Source organism: Balaenoptera physalus (assembly GCF_965194825.1).
Source record: "Balaenoptera physalus genome assembly, chromosome: 12".
Taxonomy (NCBI): Eukaryota; Metazoa; Chordata; class Mammalia; order Artiodactyla; family Balaenopteridae; genus Balaenoptera; species Balaenoptera physalus.
The window spans coordinates 89,141,101-89,162,764 of NC_138897.1; the positions used below are offsets into that span (position 1 = coordinate 89,141,101).

General features: G+C 45.3%; 1 protein-coding gene across 3 annotated transcripts in view; it reads left to right on the top strand.

The window, feature by feature from the left end:
• TMEM120B (transmembrane protein 120B) overlaps window positions 1-21,664 on the top strand; it is a 47,726-nt gene that overhangs the window by 10,601 nt on the left and 15,461 nt on the right. For all 3 annotated transcript variants that reach the window (XM_082418088.1, XM_082418089.1, XM_082418090.1), the window contains exons 2-5: window positions 10,737-10,855; window positions 12,668-12,784; window positions 16,669-16,728; window positions 17,353-17,448. In XM_082418088.1, coding sequence (XP_082274214.1) covers window positions 10,737-10,855; window positions 12,668-12,784; window positions 16,669-16,728; window positions 17,353-17,448 — 392 coding nt within the window. The remainder of the gene's footprint in view (window positions 1-10,736; window positions 10,856-12,667; window positions 12,785-16,668; window positions 16,729-17,352; window positions 17,449-21,664) is intronic.

Genomic DNA, 21,664 nt, shown 5'->3' on the forward strand with positions numbered 1-21,664 from the left:
TTCAACCAGGCTCCAAGTCCTTGTTTTTGGCATCTTTAAAATGACAGTACCCAGGGCAAGAGCTTGGTAATGATGAGTCCAAGATTTATGGCTTCTCTTCTTACCTGGTGTGGTTAACTTTGCCCAGATGGAAAGCTCTGTTCTTTGGCATGTTAATCTAGATTCTGACACTTGCCTCTTAAATGAAGACACTCAACCCAGACTGGCAAAGTCAAACAGAATAAAATGGCATTTGTTTGCTTACATTAATAGGGAAGTCAAAGGTGTACCGCCTTCAGGTATAAGCTGATCCAGGGGCTTAAATGAAACGATCAGGGCTCAGCCTTTGTTTGCCTCTCCATCCTGTTTTCCTCTCAGTTGGGTTCATACCCAGGCAAGGCAGCCCCATTAGCTCTGGGCTTATATCCTGCTACCTTAAGAACTAGGGGAAAAAGAGTTTCTTTTTTTTTCAACAGTTCTGATAAAGGCCCCACAACTGAGGTTCATTGGTTTTGAATGCTCGTCCCTGAGTCCACCAGCCTGGTCAGGAGGCTGATATTCTGATTGGCCAGGCCTGGGTCATTTGCCCTGGAACCTGGGGTAAACCTGCTCCTAGCCAGATCTCATGGACTGAGTGTTGGGGAGGGATGGATCTCCAAAGAAACCATAGGGACATTAGCCAGAAAGGGAATAGCTGCTGAGCTGGCAAAAACAACAGAAAGCTTCCATCTGGCGACTAGTTGCATTCAAGGCCACAGGGCTGACTGGATGAAAGGCAGGATTGGATTGCCTCAGTGTGGCTCATCCTGCTCCTGGAAAAAACATCTCAAAGCACAAGTCCAACTGAGGGTCTGTGGGGCCATCCTCAAGTGTAGAGGGCAGCCAGGGACTCCGAGGGAAAACAGGAATTGTACCCTCCCCCACCTTCCAGAACCACCTCACGGACAGTGCATCAAGAGACAGCTGTTGCTGGACTTCCCTGGTGGCACAGTGGTTAAGAATCCGCCTGCCAATGCAGGGGACACGGGTTCCAGCCCTGGTTCAGGAAGATCCCGCATGCCGCGGAGCAACTAAGTCCATGTGCCACGACTAGTGAGCCTGTACTCTAGAGCCTGCAAGCCACAACTACGGAGCCCAAGTGCCACAAGTACTGAAGCCTGCGCGCCTAGAGCCTGTGCTCCACGATGAGAAGCCCACGCACCGCAACGAAGAGTAGCCTCCGCTCGCCACAACTAGAGGAAGCCCATGCGCAGCAACGAAGACCCAACGCAGCCAAAAAAAAAAAAAGAGACAGCTGTTGTAAAATGGTACAGCCTCTCTGGAAAACATATGGTATGGCAGTTCTTTAAAAAAGTTAAACATGGATTACTTTATGATCCAGAAATTCTACTTCTGGTTATATACCCAAAAGAATTAAAAGGAGGGAATCGAACAAATATTTATCCACCCGTGTTCATAGTAACATTATTCACAATATCCAAAAGATGGAAGCAACCCAGGTGTTCATCAACAGATGAGTGGATAAAATGTGGTATATACATACTGTGGGATATTGTTCAGCCTTAAAAAGGAAGGAAATTCTGCTACATGCTACAATTTGGATGGACCTTGAAGCCATTATGATATGTCTAAATAAGTCAGGCACAAAAAGTATAAATACTGTATGATTCAACTTATACCTAGAGGAATCAAATTCATAGAACTAGAAAGTAGAGTGGTGGTTGCCAGGGGCTGGGGGGGAACAGGAAATTGAATTACTGTGTGACAGGTTTGGAGTTTCAGTTGGAATGATGAAAAAGTTCTGGAGATGGATGGTGGTAATGGTCACTCAGTGATGTGAACATATTCGATGCCACTGAGTTGTACACATAAAATGGTTAAGATGGTAAATTTTATGTATATTTTATTACAAGTAGAAAATTTTTTAAAAATTTAATGATTAACATGGTACATTTTATGTTATATATTTTTACCACAGTTGAAAAAAGACTGAGAGACAGCAGTCTGGAAAAAAGTTAGAATCCAAGAAATGAGTTGATAATCTTTCCTGCTGCCTGTGGGACTGGCACGAGGTAGAATCTGCAGAGACTGGGCGTGGGCGAGGAGTGCCCTGGGAATGGAGAGTGTGTCACACTAAGGGCCTTGTTTCCAGCCCCCCAGACCCCACGTTGTCCTCAAGGCTGGCACATCCTGAGCCTGGAGCCGAGGAGAGGGTGGGCTGGAGGTGTGGTCTCCAGTATCGGGTCTCCCATGGGAAGTGGTTCTAGCCAGTGGCAGAGAGAGAGACGGAGAACTATTAGGGATCAGGAGTGATTGTATGTGCCAAGGGACAAAGTTATGGGAAGGGCCATGGACTTCCTGTCCCTACTCAGTCTGATGCCTTAGGATTGGGCAGAAAATATCACCAGTGAAACATCAGAAAAGTGCCCTTAAGAAAGTCAGTGGGGGGAATTCCCTGGCGGTGCAGTGGTTGGGACTCCGTGCTCTCACTGCAGAGGGCACAGGTTCAGTCCCTGGTCAGGGAACTAGGATCCCGCAGGCCGTGCAGGGTGGCCAAAACAAAACAAAAAAAAGTCAGTGGGGATAGCAGTGAGTGTTGCTTGGTGAGGTGTGGAGGACAGCTGTCATATGCTGTGGGTGGGAGTGTAAATTGTCACAGTCACTCTGCAGGCAATTTGCCAAGATCTGTTAAAACTAAAATCAAGCCTGTACCCTATGACCCAGCAATTCCACTTCTCTTCCCCAGAGGCACTTGCACATTTCCCCAGGGAGACAGTGCAAGGATATTATTCAGTGTTGCATTGTTATAGTCAGAGACTGGAAACAACTTAAATACCCAGTGATAGGAAAATGGCTAAATTGTTGTATGTCCACAGCATGAAGTACTGCACAGGTCTAAAAAAAATGAAATACATCTGTATATTCTTATGTGGGTAGCTCTATAAGACATATTGTTGAGTGAGAAAAGAAAGTTGTGAAATCATATCTATATTCTGATACTGTTAATATATTTTAAAAAATCAGAAGTATGTGCTTTAGGGTATAAGCTATGCTGCTGTAGCAAAGAGATATCCTAATAAAAGGGTTTAAATGAGGTAGCTTCTTTCTTTCCCACATAACAGTTCAGAGCGGGGTGTGGTCCAGGGTGAGTGGTGTTCCAGTTATCTGTTGCTGCATAAAGCAACAGTAATTGCATTTTGCTCACAGATTCTGGGGGTCAGGAGTTTAGGCAGGGCACGATGGGGGTGGCTTGACGGTGCTCCACGAGGTCAGCGGCCTTAGCTGAGGAGACGTGAATGGCTGGGAGTAACTCACGTGGCTGGGGCTGGAATCATCTGGAGGTTTCTTGACCCTCATGTCTGGGACCTGAGCTGGAATAACAGGGTTTGTCTTAGTTGGGGCTATTGATCAGACTGCCTCCATGTGACTTCTCTATGTGGTTAGGGTTTCCATGCAGCATGGTGGCCCCAGGGTAGTTGAACATTTTTGTTCCAAGAGCTTGTGTTCCAGCAAATAAGGCGGAAGCTACGTGGCCTTCCGTGACTTTTTCTCAGAAATTGTATAGTGTCACTTCTGCCATTTTAAAAAAATTGAGGTATAGTTGACTTAACAGTACTATATGTTTCAGGTGTACAATATAGTGGTTCATAACTTTCTTTAAAATAAATTTATTTATTTATTTGGTTGCGTTGGGTCTTCATTGCTGTGCACAGGCTCTCTCTAGTTGCGGTGAGCGGTGGCTACTCTTTGTTGTGGTGCGTGGGCGTCTCATTGTGGTGACTTCTCTTGTGGTGGAGCTTCAGTAGTTGTGGCTCGCGGGCTCTAGTGCACAGGCTCAGTAGTTGTGGTGCACAGGCTTAGTTGTTCCGCGGCATGTGGGATCTTCCCGGACCAGGGCTCGAACTTGTGTCCCCTGCATTGGCAGGTGGATTCCTTTTTTTTCTTTTTTTAATATCTTTATTGGAGGATAATTGCTTTACATTGTTGTGTTAGTTTCTGCTGTAAAACAAAGTGAATCGGTGATATGCATACATATATTCCCATATCCCCTCCCTCTTGCGTCTCCCTCCCACCCTCCTTATCCCACCCCTCTAGGTGGTCACAAAGCACCGAGCTGATCTCCCTGTGCTAGGCAGCTGCTTCCCACTAGCTATCTGTTTTACATCTGGTAGTGTATATATGTCAATGCCACTCTCTCACTTCTTCCCAGCTTCCCTTTCCCCCTCCCCGTGTCCTCAAGTCCATTCTCTACGTCTGCGTCTTTATTCCTGTCCGGCCCCTAGGTTCTTCAGAATCTTTTTTTTTTTTTTTTTAGATTCCATATATATGTGTTAGCATATGGTATTTGTTTTTCTCTTTCTGACTTACTTCACTCTGTATGACAGACTCTAGGTCCATCTGCCTCACTACAAATAACTCAATTTCATTTCTTTTTATGGCTGAGTAATATTCCATTGTATATATGTGCCACGTCTTCTTTATCCATTCATCTGTTGATGGACACTTAGGTTGCTTCCATGCCCTCACTATTGTAAATAGAGCTGCAGTGAACATTGTGGTACATGACTCTTTTTGAATTATGGTTTTCTCAGGGTATATGCCCAGTAGTGGGATTGCTGGGTCGTATGGTAGTCCTGTTTTTAGTTTTTTAAGGCACCTCCATACTGTTCTCCATAGTGGCTGTATCAATTTACATTCCCACCAGCAGTGCAAGAGGGTTCCCTTTTCTCCACACCCTCTCTAGCATTTGTTGTTTGTAGATTTTTTGATGATGGCCATTCTGACCGGTGTGATGGCCATTCTGACTGGTGATACCTCATTGTAGTTTTGATTTGAATTTCTGTAATGATTAGTGATGTTGAGCATCCTTTCATGTGTTTGTTGGCCATCTGTATATCTTCTTTGGAGAAATGTTTATTTAGGTCTTCTGTCCAGTTTTGGATTGGGTTGTTCGTTTTTTTGATATTGAGCTGCATGAGCTGCTTGTATATTTTGGAGATTAATCCTTTGTCAGTTGCTTTGTTTGCAAATATTTTCTCCCGTTCTGAGGGTTGTCTTTTTGTCTTGTTTATGGTTTCCTTTGCTGTGCAAAAGCTTTTAAGTTTCATTAGGTCCCATTTGTTTATTTTTCTTTTTATTTCCATTTCTCTAGGAGGTGGGTCAAAAAGGATCTTGCTGTGATTTATGTCATAGAATGTTCTGCCTATGTTTTCCTCTAAGAGTTTTATAGTGTCTGGCCTTGCATTTAGGTCTTTAATCCATTTTGAGTTTATTTTTGTGTGTGGTGTTAGGGAGTGTTCTAATTTCATTCTTTTACATGTAGCTCTCCAGTTTTCCCAGCACCACTTATTGAAGAGGCTGTCTTTTCTCCATTGTATATTCTTGCCTCCTTTATCAAAGATAAGGTGACCATATGTGCGTGGGTTTATCTCTGGGCTTTCTCTCCTGTTCCATTGATGTATATTTCTGTTTTTGTGGTAGGCGGATTCTTAACCACTGAGCCACCAGGGAAGTGCCTAGTGGTTCACAATTTTTAAAGGTTATATTTCACTTATGATAAAATGTTGGCTGTATTCCCTGTGTTGTACAGTATATCCTTTTTTTTTTAACATCTTTATTGGAGTATAATTGCTTTACAGTGGTGTGTCAGTTTCTGCTTTATAACAAAGTGAATCAGCTATACATATACATATATCCCCATATCTCCTCCCTCTTGCATCTCCCTCCCACCGTCCCTATCCCACCGTCCAGGTGGTCACAAAGCACCAAGCTGATCTCTCTGTGCTATGCGGCTGCTTCCCACTAGCTATCTATTTTACATTTGGTAGTACATATAAGTCCATGCCACTCTCTCATTTCGTCCCAGCTTACCCTTCCCCCTCCCCGTGTCCTCAAGTCCATTTTCTACTAGAATATATCCTTGTAACTTATTTATTTTATGCATAGCAGTTTGTACCTCTTAATCCCCTACTCCTATCATGCCCGTCTCCCCCTTCTCTCTTCCCACTGGTAACCACTAGTGTGTTCTCTGTATCTGTGAGTCTGTTTTTGTTATATTCACTAGTTTGTTTTATTTTTTTAAGATTCCACATGTAAGTGCTATCATACCGTGTTTGTCTTTCTCTGTCTCACTTATTTCACTAAGCATAATACCCTCCAAGTCCATCCATGTTGTTGCAAATGGCAAAATTTCATTCTTTGTTATGGCCAAGTAGTATTCCACTGTATATATACACCACATCTTTATCCATTTATCTGTTGATGAACACTTAGGTTGCCTCCATATCTTGGCTATTGTAAATAATGCTGCGTGCGTATATCTTTTTTAATTAGTGTTTTCATTTTCTTCAGATATATACTCAGGAGTGGAATTGCTGGATCATATGGTAGTTCTATTTTTAGTTTTTTGAGGAACCTCCGTACTGTTTCCACAGTGGCTGCACCAATTTACATTCCCACCAACAGTGTACAGGGGTTCTCTTTTCTCCACATCCTCGCCAACATTTGTTAATTGTGGTCTTTTTGATGACAACCATTCTGACAGGTGTGAGATGATATCTCCCTGTGGTTTTGATTTGCATTTATTTGATGATTAGCAGTGTTGAGCATCTTTTCATGTGCCTGTTGGCTATCTGTATGGCTTCTTTGGAAAAATGTCTATTCAGATCTTCTGCCCATTTTTTAATCAGATTGTTTGCTTTTTGGGTAATTTCGACATATTTTATTGGTCAAATCAGCCACAAGCCTACTTGTATTTAAGGAGAGGGAACAGAGAACCCACTTCTCTATGTGAGGAGTGCTAAAGACTTGGTGGTCTTGTTGTAAAACAATCACAGGTGGGAGGCCCTGTCACATGAGGTCACCCGGGATCCAGGTTCGTTTGGCTGAGCAGGGCACAGTGGGCTTTGTCATTTGTATTATGTGGCTTCCATCTCTGGTTTCAAGGTAACTGGATCCATTGTTGCCATATGCCAGCCAGGGAAAGAGAGTGGAGGGCAAGCCATTCCTTATAAAAATGTTGGTCAGTTATTCTTGGCAGAAAATGTCGGCTTGACATGTGAAAACTGAATAGCTAGAAATGGCAGGTGTAGTGGTTAAAAAAAAATGTGGTTCAGAACTTACATCACTTCTGCTTGCCACCCAGTGGCTAACTCTTGGTCATATTGCTAGCTGCAAGGGAGGCTGGGAAATGTCTGTAGCTGGACAGCCATGTTCCTGGCTACCACTCAGTGGGGTCCTGTTATTAAAAGGAAGCAAAGGAGAGTAAGTTTAAGGACAATAGTTTTTGCAACAGTGTGTATTTTTCATATATATGTATACATAGTTAAGTGTGTGTATATAGAAATAGGTCAATGTGGAATATAGAAATACATAGTTACATACAGTCTGGAAGAATACATAGAAAAAGATCTAGAAGAAACTGGTAACAGTGGTTACTTCTGGAGAAGTGGGAGAAGACAGGATAGGGGTATATTCAAAGCCGACTCTAGCCGTAGCTGCAGTGTTTTAATTTTTAACGAGGATAATGTCTTCATGTTTACTTGTGGAATTAAATATTAATTCAAACTGAAGGCCTGGTCAGCATCTGGCCGCTGATGTTTCCAGTCTTGGTCTTCTCGTGCCGTGGTGGGACCCAACACCAAAGAGTGCCAGGAGGTGGCATGGCCCAGCTGGCATTGCTGGGGACTCTCAGTCCGAAGACCCCACATTCTCAAAGGCTGCTTAGTTGGGGGTCTCTCTAACCCCCGTCCTCCTCGTCCAGTTCTGGAGGGTTTCCTTTATTACCAGCAGATATTGGTTGAACATTGAGGACTGTTTTGGCACTGAAGCCTCTCTCTGTACAGATTACTTATTAATTGCAGGTAGAAAGCTGGTCACTGTACAGTGGAGAAGACAGGTGGACACCACCTCTCCCAGGCAATCAAAGTTAACATCACAGACACCACATCCCTTCTGATGGGAGACACGGAGGGCCCAGCGTCACTTTACTGGCATTTCTGTCCCAGGTGCATAACCAAAATTCAATCATGAGGAAATCTCAGACAAACCGAGGTGGAGGGACATTCTCCAAAACAACTGGACCGAACTCTTTAAAAATGCCGATGTCACGAAAGACAGAAGTTGAGAAGCTGGTCGAGACTAAAGGAGACCAAAGTGATATGAATAGTAATATAGGGCATCAAACTGAATTGGGTCCAGGTCTGGGGGGAAATTGCCATCAAGAGATAGTTAGCATCCAAATTTGAATTTGGATGGTATTTGAGGTGATAGTATTGTATTGTATCAAATTTATATTTTCTGTATTTGATAATTGAATGTATAAGAGAATGTCATGTCCTTGGGAAATATGCACTAAAGTATTTAGGAGTAAAGAAGCCTGTTGTCTACAACTAACTCCCAAATGGTTTAGAACAGGAGTAGACAAACTCTTTTGGCAAAAAGGTCAAGTAGTGAGGATTCTGGGCTTTGCGGGCCATATGGTCTCTGTCACACTACTCTTGCTCTGCTGTTGTGATGTCACAGACAATATATAAATGAATGGGCATGACCGTGCTCCAGTGAAGTTTATTTATGGATACCGAAGTTTCAATTTCATATACTTTTCACGTGTCACGAAGTATTCTTCTTTTGATCTTTTCCAACCAGGCAAAAATTATTTCTAGCTTACTGCCCATACAAAATCAGGTGGCCAGATTTGGCCGGTGGGCTGTAGTTTACTGATGCCTGATATAGAAAAAGAATACACCCAAAACACATAAACGCACACACACACACACGGGAATAAAGCAAATATGTCATAATGCTAACAGTTGGTGAATCTGGGCGAAAGGTATAGGGGAGTTCTTTGTACTCTTACAATTCTTTTGGAAGTTTGAGATTATTTATTTTAAAATTTTTGGCCATGTCGTGCGGCTTGTAGAATCTTAGTTCTCTGACCAGGGATCGAACCCAGGCCCCCTGAAGTGGAAGCACCGTGTCCTAACCACTGGACTGCCAGGGAATTTCCTGGAAGTTTGAGATTATTTAAAAATTAAAAGTTAAATTAAAAAAGAGACACAATTTTCCTCTCTTGGGGCCCAGGAAGGAGTGAGGAAACTGTATAAATCCAGGGGACTGAGCCCTCTCATCTGGGGGCCAAGGGAGTCTTGCTCACAGCATTCTTCCATGTTGCTGCTCATTGTTATCTATTCACTTCTTGGCCTTCACTTTTTCCTTATTTTCTGGCTTAACCTTCATATCTAGGAACCTGCTTGACAGACATGAGAGTTTAGGCTCTGGCCTCCCTGTCTGACCATCCTCTTTTTCTCTCTCTCTCTGCTAATACAATGCTCCACCACCCAAGCTAACAGCCACTTTAAATATGTTCATTGGATTATTGTTTTTAGTTTTATGGTCCCCGTCCCCCATATTGTTTTCTCCAAATTGTTGGTATTTGTCTTAGATTATCAAACTCTAGAAGAAACTGGTTGTTTCCCTGCATATGGCATTATTTTGGGGGAGGTGTGCTGTGGCAGCAATGTAGAGAAATTACTGTGTTCCATTCTCCTTGCATTGGGGTGAAGTCTCCTGTATTTCCTCTGGCCTTATGGCCCTGAATGGTTATTTCCAGGAATGAGATGTTGAGTGTATTGGAGTGACTGTGCCTGGGCTAGGGAGGGTTGGCTTTAAGGGAAGAGGTGTGTCGTTTTCTTAGTTGACTTAGCAAGAATTCTCTTCATTGCCAGGATCAGAAACCCAACTCAAACTGGACTAACTGGAAAGAAATTTATTAATTCATGTAACTAAGAGTATTAGATAGCATTACATTCAGACTTGGTTAGATCCAAGGGCTGAAATGGTGCTATGAGAATGCTGTCTCTTACCATGTCTCAATTCTGTTTTCCGTTTGGCTTCATTCTTAGGCAGGCTCTCTCCACTCAGCAGCCCCAGGTGTACCTTCTACCAGATTAGCAAACCCAGGAGAAAGAAGGCATCACTAAACCAATACTTCTAGGTAAAAGTCCCAGGGCTGACTCTCATTGGCTCAGTTTGAGTCATGTATCCACCTCTGAACCAATCAGTTGCCAGGGGATTGGAGGATACTGATTGGCCAGGCCTGGATCACATGACCACTCTTGGCATGGGGACTGTTAGCTCTACTCAAACTGTCTGCATTAAAACTTGACAAGAGGTGGCTGACCTCTCAAAGGCATATTTGGTTGCTGTTCCCATCAGGAAGGATGGAACCTGCGCAGGAAAAAACAGTAGTTCCTTATTACAGAAATGCTGTGCTGTGCTGCCTTCCCCAAATCCAGTCCCAATTTTATAAGCCACATCTTTGATAGGTGTAGTTGTATCATCTTTCTTTTTCCTCTCTCTTTTTTAAAAATTAATTTTATTGGAGTATGGTGGCTTTACAATGTTGCATTAGCCTGCACTGCACAGCAAAATGAATCAGCCATATACATACAGATCTCCCCTCCCTCTTGGACTTCCCTCCCATTTAGGTCACCACAGTGCCTTAGGTAGAGTTCCCTGTGCTCTACAGTATGTTCCCATCGGTTGTCTATTTTATACGTAGTATCAGTAATGTATAAGTGTCTATCCCAGTCTCGCATTTCCTCCCACCCCACTCCTTTCCCCCTTGGTATCCATAATTGTATCATCTTAACTGTGAAACTGTGATTTCTGTAGTGACATCCCCAGACACAAGCAAACTGAAAAATGACCCCATTATGTCCTCCTGCACACCCTACCTGGGCTGCTCCATCCCTTAGGATACTCACAGGATCTACAGGCAGAAGCTGGAGGAGCTGACCGCACTCCAGACTTCGTGCAGCAGCTCCATCAACAAGCAGAAGACACGACTGAAGGACCTGAAGCACACGCTCCAGAGGTAGGCTGGCTGCAACTCAAAGGCTCCCCTGGTTTTAAGGGACAGAATCCCAACTCAAAACTGGCCTGGCTTGAGCAGAGAATGGAAATTTTAATGGAAAAAACCAGGAGTGGCTTCAGGCATCACTGGATCCAGGGGTCAAAGGATGTTTTTAGGAATCTGTTTTTTTCCTCTCAATTCTGCCTTCCTCTAGATTGGCTTTACTCTCTGGCTGAGATGGTCACTGAGATGGCCACCAACAGTGCCAGGCTTTTATCCTCTAGCCTTTCTTCCTACTGGCTTGGCCGTACCAGCAGAGTAAGAACTTGTCTTTCAGCAGAAGTTCTGGGCATGATCCTCATTGCCTGGAATTGGTCATGTACCCGTCTGCAAACCAATCATTGAGACTCTGGTTGGACAAGACTCGGTCATATGTTCACTTTATGGAGCTGGGGGATGGGACAGCCCTACTTGAACCATACGGGAGGGGGAAGAGGATGAGGCGTAGTTCCCCAGAGGAAAGTTGTTCTAATAAGTCCTACTGGGCAGGTGAATAGCAAGTATCCTTCTCACGGATGTGGGAGCTCGCCCCTCACCAGGCTCTCTGGTGTAGGGGGTGAGAAGTCCGGCATCCCTGGTGGGGATATGTTTGAGCTCATGACTTAGTTCAGTTCCTGAGGCCAGGATCACCTGTTCACTTCCTAATCCCGTGTCTTCACGGCTTGAGAAGTGCTCTCATCCCCTGCAGGTGAAGGCGTCTGCGGGATACTGTGACCCCCTAAGGAGGCAGGAAAACAAGCTCTGAGTGGCTTGTCCCAGGTCACTTAGCTGGGCCTCCATCCCAGAGTTTGTGATAATTCTGGAATCCTGGTCAATTCTTCCTTTCCCTGGTGGACAGTTTTTGGGACGGTTACTGATTATACCCCTATCCTTGACTGACCATTTTGGAAATGGAGGCCCATTAGTCATGGTGTAGAGTGTGGATGGTTCCATGTAATGACATCACCACCCTTGGAAAAACACATCTTACTGATGGCAGGACTCAAGAGTCTTTCATCTGCCTAGGGTTTTTCAGTCGTGGCACTATCGATAATTCTTTGCTGCTGGGGGCCGTCCTGTGCATTGTCAGATGTTTAACAGCATCCCTGGCTTCTACCCACTAGATGCCAGGAGAACCCTCTACCCCTGTCTTGACAACCAAAATGTTCCCAGACAGTGTCTTCATGGTTTGGGAAGTGCTCTCATCCCAGGTTTCCCCAGTTGAGAACCACTGAGTTAGAAGGTTGACCCGTGAGTTATGTTCTTACACCAAGGACCCCTGCTCTTCTGAGAGTGTCTATGACTTGTTTTTCTGGTTTTGAGATTAAGTGTCACCAAAGAATAACAGTCAGACCTTGGTTGGTTGACTGCTTATACTTTCAAAGCGTCCTTCCTGTCTGTACTCTTAGTAATCTTCAGGTTGTTCCTGTAGGATAGCCTGGAAAGTAGTACTGCCAGTAGATATCCATTGAACTTGTACTTTGTGTCCGGTATTCTAAATGCTTAACATTGCATTTATTCACTTTATTCTCACAGTGATATTGTCTATAAGGTAAGACTGATGGTATCCCTGTGTTTGAGGTATGGAAAATAAGGCAGAGAGGTTGAAGGACATTCCCAAGGTCATAAGACTAGCAGGGAGCCAGCATCAAACGCAGAGAATACAGATGGAGGACTGAGGTTGTGAGAAGCATTGCGATGGAAAGATGGGAGGGCGGTACCCAGAGTTTCCAGATTCTTCCTGCAGTCTGTGTAACACCCCTGCTTCCCTTACGTCCACACCTCTGACCACAGGTACAAGCGCCATGCCAGTCGGGAGGAGGCAGAGCTCGTTCAGCAGTTGGGCGCCAGCATCAAGGAGCGGCAGAACATCTTCTTTGACATGGAGGCCTACCTGCCTAAGAAGAACGGGTAGGAGCTGGGGACCTACTCCCCAACCCCCAGCGCTGTGGGCAGATGCCCTGGCCTGGAACACCTGGTCTGTGTGACTCCTGCCTCCCTGTTGGGGCTTGAGTTTGAGGTGAAAAGGAGGGAACAAGGGCAGGAAAGAGAAGGAAGCTTCCTTACGCGCCTCTCCATGAACCCAGGAGGGGACCTCAGCCCCTCCCGTGTGGTAGTGACATTCCTGGAAGGGCTTTTTCAAGGAACAAGATGAAACTTCTGGTTCCCAGGATCTGCCACATGCCTGATGCCACCTGGGGTCCAGAGGAAAGGTGTTCTCTCTCAAGAGAACAAACATTTATGGAGAGCCTGCTGTATGCCTGGCATCGTGCCGGGGGCTCTCCTGACGTCACTCACTTCATCCTCAGCAACCTGGTGAGTCAGATCCAGGAATCTCCATTCTGCAAGGTTCAGAGAAGAGACATTAGGGAGTATCTTGCCCAGGTGGCTCAGCCGGGTTTGGCTGAGCCAGGATGTGAACACTAGACATTCTGACTCTAGAGCTTGTGTTCTTTCCATCTTCCTCCTTCAGAGAAGTCCCATCTCCTTCCTCAAGTGACATCACCGCCACCCTGTTCCAGAGAGAGATCCTTACAATATTGTATCATGACTTGACGTGGGCAGCTAAAAGTACGTCCTGGGAAGCACCCTGACTTTTTTCCTGGTTTGGCCTAGCCCTAAGTCAGAGCCTTCTACCAGAGCCCTTCCTCTTGTCTTCTTTTTTGCTGTATTTGGTTAAAAACTCCAGGCTTTGGGTGGCGATAGCTTTCTACAGAATGAAACAGCATAACCTTTTAGAGTGTGGCTCAGATCCACTTTCCCAGCTCCAGTCTCCCTAGTCCTCTGTGCATGTTACATTAGTCAGGAGTCCTTGGAATGTAAATGACAGAAAACCCGACTCAAAGTTGCTTAATTAAAAATAGGGGATTTATTGGCTCTTGTAACTGAGAAGTCCAGGTGTATCTATAGGAATGGCTGTATCCTGCTGCTCAAATGATACTGTTAGGCTGTGTCCCTCATTTAGCTTTCTTTTTACTCTCTTTTCCAGTGTCTGAGTTTTATTCTTAGGCAGGCTTTCTCTACAAGCTGGCCCCAGCAGCTCTGGGTTTGCGTCCTACCCACTTAGCAAATCCAGTAGAGAACGCCTCTTTGTTCTTTAGTAGTTCTGGGAAAAGTCCTGTTACTGATTCTCATTGGCCTAGATTGTGTCACATGATCATTAGTGACCCAATCAGGAAGTTGCACCACCTTGGCTGAACCTGGGTCATGTGCCTTACCCTAGAGCCTAGGGGAAAAGTGATTCTCTGAAGGGAAATTGTACTGCCCTTCTAGGAAGTGGGGACTGTATGCTAGGTGGGAAAAATGGATGGTCTTTTCACACCTCTGCTCCAGGTACACCAGACTGGAAATGCCCCTAGAATTTACTCATAGCTAGAAAGAAGGCTCTCCTGTTCCCTTTTCTCCTCTCAAACTTCTACTCATCCTTCAAAGCCCAGTTCACATGTTACCACCTCAGTGAAGCCTTTCCAAACCCCTCTCTCTCCCTCTGTGAAATTAACCCTTCTTCCCCTGAGATCTCATAACCCTTTATTTGCACCTTTATTAGTGTGTTAGAGTACAGGCTATTGTAACAGAAGCCTAATGGCACAATGGCTCAAACATGCATGGTTTTTGTCTCTTACACACAACAGTCCAGAGGTGAGTGGACTCTGAAGGCCGCGTGGTGGGCTCCCAAGGTCACCTAGGGACTCAGGGTCCTTTTCCAAGTTACTACTTCACCCCCGCTTGGGGAGTTGTCCTCCTCTACATGGCCAAAGCTGGCTCACACCATCTCATTTTCAGGAAACAGGGAAGAGTCAGGCAGCAGAGGGCAAGCAGATCCCTTTTTACAAAAATGTTTGCCATTTCCTACTGAAGCCGAACACATACATACCATACGACCCAGAAATTCCACTCCTGGGTGTGTGTGTGTGTGTGTGTGTGTGTGTGTGTGTGTGTATGTGTGTGTATGGTGGAAATGAGTGCTGAATGTTCACAGCAAGGAAGCTAGACACAAAAGGCCACATATTGCATGAGTCCATTTATACGAAATGTCCAGAGTAGACAAATCCATACAGATGGAATGTAGATTAGTGGTTGCCAGGGGCTGGGGGGAGTGGGGAATGTGCTGCTAGTGGGTATGGGCTTTCTTTTGGGGGTGATGAAAATGTTCTGGGATTAGGTGATGCTGATGGTTGCACGACATTGTAAATATATTAGAAACCATTAAATTTTTAATTTAAACAATTTTTATGAGCTGACTTTATTATTTATTCTTTTTTTTTTTTTTTTTTTAGTTCCAGGTACACATAGTGAGTTGATATTTCTGTATGTTACAAAATGATTACCACTAAGTTGTATACTTTATTTTTTTTAATTTTTTTAATATTTATTGTTTTCTTCATCAAGTTGCATGAGCATCTACTTTGTGCCCAGCACCATTCTATGTACAGTGGATAAAGCTCCGAATAAGTCAAAGTTTCTGCACTTTCAAAGCTTACATTCTAGAAGGAAGTGGGGGATGAAAATATATATGTACATACACACATATGTACATAATATAATCATAATTTTTTTTTATTGAAGTATAGTTGATTTACAATGTTGTGTTAGTTTCTGGTGTACAGCAAAGTAATTCATTTATATACACACACATATGTATATTCTTTCTCATATTCTTTTCCATTATAGGTTATTACAAGATATTGAATATAGTTCCCTGTGCTATACAGTAGGACCTTATTGTTTATCTGTTTTATATATAGTAGTTTGTATCTGCTAATCCCAAACTCCTAATTTATTCCTCTCCCACCCCTTCCCCTTTGGTAACCATAAGTTTGTTTTCTATGTCTGTGAGTCTGTTTCTGTTTTGTAAATAAGTTCATTTGTATCATATTTTAGTTTCCACATATAAGTGATACCATATGATATTTGTCTTTCTCTGTCTGACTTACTTCACTTAGTATGATAATCTCTAGGTCCTTCCATGTTGCTGCCAATGACATTTCATTTTTATGGCTGAGTAGTATTCCATTGTTTATATATATATATATCAATCACATCTTTTTTATCTATTCATCTTAAATTGTATGCTCTTAAAGGGTGAATGTTATGGCATATGAATTATATCTCAAGTTAAAAAAAAAAAAGAACATTCACAGCAGCTCTATTCATAATAGCCAAAAACTGAAAACAGGTCAAATGTTCATCAACAGTAGAATGAATAATTACATTGTGGTGCCTCCACTCCATAGAATAATATACACAATGGGAAAGAAGGAACCACTGATGCAGACAACGTGGATGAAGTGGGGCGGGGGGGGGGGGTGCAGTTTACTGACTGGGAGGGGGCACGAGGGAGCCTCCTGGGGCTAGAAGCATTTTATTCTTTGATCTGGGTGTTGTTTACATGGATTTGTAAATATATAAAAGTTCATCATGTTGTATACTTAAGATTTGTACGCTTAGGAAAGAGCCCTTTTTAAATTGACCTAGAAACTGTACACATGCCTTCACCTCATTGGCTGGAGCTTAGTCACGTGCTCACGTTAGCTGCAAGGGAGGCTAGGAAATATGGTCTCTAAGCCAGCTGAAATGCGAGAAATGGGTTAATCATGAAGGTCATGTCACAGCTGTCATGTTCTCTACTTAATCGTTTTCATTCTCGCTCCATGTGAGGCTTTTACCGCTGAGCTTAGCACCCTATTTTCTAATATCCGGTGCTCAGTGCTATGCTTATTAAGTTTGAATATTTTTGGTTGGGGACCACTCCTGGGGCTGTTAACATGGTGGCCCTCACAGGTCTTTCCTTCCAGGCTCTACTTAAATCTGGTTCTCGGCAATGTGAATGTGACCCTTCTCAGCAACCAGGCCAAGTAAGTATCCCAGACAACCCTCCACTTGGCTTTACAGAATCCAGGCGTCTTGCTCTTGCAACTCAGGAGAAATGGGACCAAGCTAGTATTTTGGCATAAATAAAAAAACGTTCACAGTTGGGACTCTGGCTTTTGGTCTTTTGGAAGAGACTCTGAGGTCTCTTCCTCAGTGGGTAGACCACCTGGGGGAGGTTTCCTTCCTTCCTTTCACAGAGTCAATACATGGGGTGGACAGGACTGCCACTTTCCCATGAGAAATGGCCCCTGCTCCGTTCCACGCCTGATCACACACATTCCTCCTGGGAGGTAGGCAGTCCAGTCCTGTCCACCCAAAATCCATCAGTTACCAGGGGACATGGAGCCGTGGCTTTTCCACTGAAGTAGCTGGTTGGGGGAAGAGACCCTATCTCTGCTTCCTGCCCATCACAGGCTTGGAACCTTAAACCAGGAGTCCAGGGACATGGAAGCTTTGCACACTGGCCCTCTTTCCCTAATTAATCTCACCGTTAATTCAAAGTCTCTTCCTTAGTGTTATCAGCAGGTCAAGAATCTGATGGGGTCAGGGTCCTTCCCCCAGATGGGCTATAGTTATGTGACCTTTCCTGGGGGTGTCTGTCACTGCAGATTTGCCTACAAGGATGAGTATGAGAAGTTCAAGCTCTACCTGACCATCATCCTGCTCCTGGGTGCTGTGGCATGTCGATTTGTCCTTTACTACAGGTGATGGGGTGTGGTGGTGTGTGTATGTGGGCATGCGGGGGTGAGGAGGGCCATGAGAGAGGGATCCAAGGTCTCTCTTGCATCTACAGCATTTGGTGTGATAAGGTGTAGGGTAAAGAAGGACCATTTCTTTTTTTTTCTTTCATTTTAAAAAAAATTAAATTTATTTATTTATTTTTGGCTGCGTTGGGTCTTCGTTGCTGTGCGCGGGCTTTCTCTAGTTGCGGTGAGCAGGGGCTACTCTGTTGCGGTGCGTGGGCTTCTCATCGCGGTGGCTTCTCTTGTTGCGGAGCACGGGCTCTAGGCGCATAGGCTTCAGTAGTTGTGGCACGTGGGCTCAGTAGTTGTGGCTCACGGGCTCTAGAGCGCAGGCTCAGTAGTTGTGGTGCACGGGCTTAGTTGCTCCGCAGCACGTGGGATCTTCCCGGCCCAGGGCTCAAACCCGTGTCCCCTGCATTGGCAGGCGGATTCTTAACCACTGCGCCACCAGGGAAGCCCAGGAAGGACCATTTCTTACGGGAAATAGCAGTCCTGTCTGTCCTACATCTGTCCAACAAATATCTACTAAACGGCTGCTGAAGCGACCTTTTAACATAGTAGTTAAGAAAGAGCCCAAGTGGTCCACCCATACAATGTAATACTATTTGGCCACAGAAAGGAATGAAGTACTGACACATGCTATAACATGGATGAATCTTGAAAACATGATGCTGAGTGAAAGAAGCCAGATGCAAAGGTCACTTACTATATGAACCCATTCATACGAAATGTCCAGAATAGGCAAATACCATAGAGACAGAAAACAGATTAGTGGTTGTCAGAGGCTGGGGGTAAGGGAAACGGGGAGTGACTGCTAAGGGCGACAGGGGTTTTTATTTTGGAGTGGTGAGAATGTTCTTGAATTAGATAGTGGTGATGGGTGCACAACTCTGTTAATATACAGAAAACCACTGAGTTGTATACTTTAAAAGGGTGAATTTTATGGTATGTGAATTATATCTCGATTACAAAGAGAAAGGCAGTGGGGGGAAGGGTGGGGAGAAAGAAAGAGGAAGGAAGGAAGGAAGGAAATAAAAAGAAAGGAAGAAAAGAAAGAAAGAAATAGATTGACCACAGACGGCCTGTGTTTGAATCCTGGCTTTGAAACTTACTGGCTGTTCCCATGGGCAGGTTCCTCTGGATGCCTCAGTCTCCCCATCTGTAAAACGAGGGTGACACCAGGCCCTAGCTCCCTGGGTTGTCATGACAATTCAGTGTGTTGTGACAATTCAGTGTGTTAACACTGTGCGTGGCTCTGCCCAGCGCCTGGCACCCAGTGGTGTGGTTGAGAGGGTCGGCTGCTCTGTTTGTGTAGGACGAGGCCAGTGAGCTGAGGCTGCGCTGCCCCGGGGGTTTCGTTCCTCTCTCTGGCCCTGGCTTTTCTCCCCAAGTATGGCTTGGGCATTTGGCCCACGTGTCAAGGGTTTATTTCCTGACAGGCGCTTGGCTGGGAGTCCAGTTGCTGGTCTGCCCACTTGAGTGTCCAAACAAAGGCTCTTTCAGGCCCTGGGCCCGTGCCTGCCTGCTGCCTCAGGCCTGGCCCATTTCCCTGGAGGGCAAAGGCTGCTCACGCCAGTAATGCCTGCTCACATGCCCCCTGGAAGGGGTAGAAGTTCTTGATGTGCAACCAGATTTCCTTGCCCTGGGGCCTCTAGGGCCCTCAAAGGACAAACCTGTGGTGTGCTGTGGAGATCTAAGGCTCACTGAGGGCCTGGCATTTCCATGTCTCCCATCCCTTTCTGTATTCATTTCCTGGGGCTGTCGTAACAAGGCACCACAAGCTGCATGGCTTAGAACAATAGAAATATATTTCCTCACAGTTCTGGAGGCCAGAAGGCTGAACTCAAGGTTGAAATCACGGTCGGCAGGGCCGTGCTCGCCCTGAAGGCTCTAGGGGAGGATCCTCCTTTGCCTCTCCCAGCTTCTGGTGGTGACCGGCAGTCCTTGGCGTACCCTTGGTTTAAGACTGTTTCACTCCAGCCTCTGCCTCCGTCGTCACGTGGCTATCTTCCCTGTGTCTCTCTCATGGTCTTCTAATGAGGACACAGTCATTGGATTTAGGGCTCACCCTAACCCGGTATGACCTCGGGAATTTCCTGGCGGTCCAGTGGTTAAGACAACACGCTTTCACTGCTGAGGGCCCGGGTTCAATCTCTGGTCGGGGAACTAAGATCCTGCAAGCCGTGCGGCATGGCCAAAAAAAAAAAAAAAAAAGTAACCCAGTATGACCTCATCTTAACTAATTACATTTACAAAGATCCTATTTCCAAATAAGGTCATATTCTGAGGTTCTGGGTGGATATGAATTTGGGGGGGGGGGGACACTGTTTAGCCCACTACACCTTCTGTGGGTTAAAAATAGGGCAGGGGAGGGGGCCTGGATGGGCAGCTCATCTCTGAACCTCAGTTTCCTCATCTGTAAAATGGGAAGTAGTACTGTCTTAGTTTGGGTTCCCCCAGAAGAAACGCCCCCCAAGACAAGAATTTGAATGCCAATAGTTTATTTGGGAGGTGATCCTAGGAAACACTGGTAGGGGAATGGAAGTGAGACAAGGAAGGGTTATCCTGTGGGCACCTGGAGTTCAGTGCTGCTGGGGAACTGTGGGACAGCGAAGGATGTGTCTCAGTTATCCCGCCCGAGGGGTGAGGGAGCAGGTGGTATTTATCCTCCGACTGCTGTCAGGCTAGGAAGGATTGACTCCCAGAGAGTGTTAATCCCCCTGCCCTCCTGATTTGCCTCTGGCACCAGCAGGGTGAGCTCTGGTGGCCTGAGAAAGCCCCTAGGCAGACCAGGAGTTGCACGTTCTGGCTGTTGGAAGCCATGCAGACGGGAATGGGTGGGGTACATGCACCTGCCATGAGAGCCAGCCCTGTGGGGTTGTTCAAGGGTCCAGAGAGATCGTCCACGTAAAACTCCTGCAACGTTGCAAGTTCCCAGTAGTTAGTGCTCGCCTAGTGTGTCAGGCTGAATAATGGTCCCCAAAGATGTGCGTGTTCAGTCCTCAGAACCTGCGAACGCGTGACCTTACATGGCAGAAGATCTTTGCAGATGATTCAGTTAAGAATCTTGAGATGGGGAGATTATCCTGGATTATCCGGGCGACCCAGTGTAATCACAAGGGTCCTAATAAGTGGGAGGTAAGAGGGTCAGAGTCGGAGATGTGATGACAGAAGCAGAGGTCAGAGTGATGTGAGGCCATAAGACAGGGAATGCGGGTGGCCTCTGGAAGCTGGAAAAGGCAAGGAAATGGATTCTCTCCTAGAACCTCCAGAAGGAACACAGCTCTGATCTGATGACCTATTTCAGACTCTGACCTCCAGGACTGTAATAGAATAAACATGTGTTCCTTTAAGCCACTAAGTATGTGCTCATTTGTTACAGCAGCAACAGGAAACTCATACGCTTTGGCGGGGCAGACTGAGACCAGCACCTCAAGCATGTCCCTAACGTGCCAGGGCCATAAAACTATTTTCACTCCTCTCTTTACTGATATAGGAAGGGACCAGTGGAAAATATGCTGGTAACCACCACTCGCTCCTGGGGCTGCCTCCTGTCTGGAGATATCTAAGTGACCCTCTGCAGTGGGAGGCCGTCCTTGCTCCCCCGTTTCCTGTTCAAGTCAAGTAGGCCTTTGATTTCCGCAGAGTTATTAGGCATATGAGACTCATTTCTTGGACTCTGGACGCTCTGTGGTGCTTCCAAAATTATTACGACAGGGGACATCCATAGCTCTTCCTAGGCTGCAGGCACTGTTCTAAATTCAGCTGATGCTCACAGCAGCTTAACCCAGGAGGTGCCGTGACTCTCCCCACTTTACAGATGGGGAAGTGACGGCACGGGGGAATCACTGACTTGTCCTTGGTCCCACAGCTGGGAAGAGGCAGAGTCTGGATTGGAACTCAGGCCCCGTGTCTCCAGAGTCTGTTCCTGACCCTCCCGAGACTGCCTCTGCAGGCAGTGGTTCAGCGGGGCTGAGAGTCTGTCATCTGTGACCATGAAACAGGGTCACATAGCTTAAAAGACACCTTCCAATGTCTTTTTTAAAGATAGCATTTAGTATATCAAATTGATTATTTGGTCTAAGATTTAAACAGATATTTTAATATACACATTTATGCAATATGTAGCATTTATGCTATAATTGTCTACAAAATAAAAAGCGGAACATGGGACTTC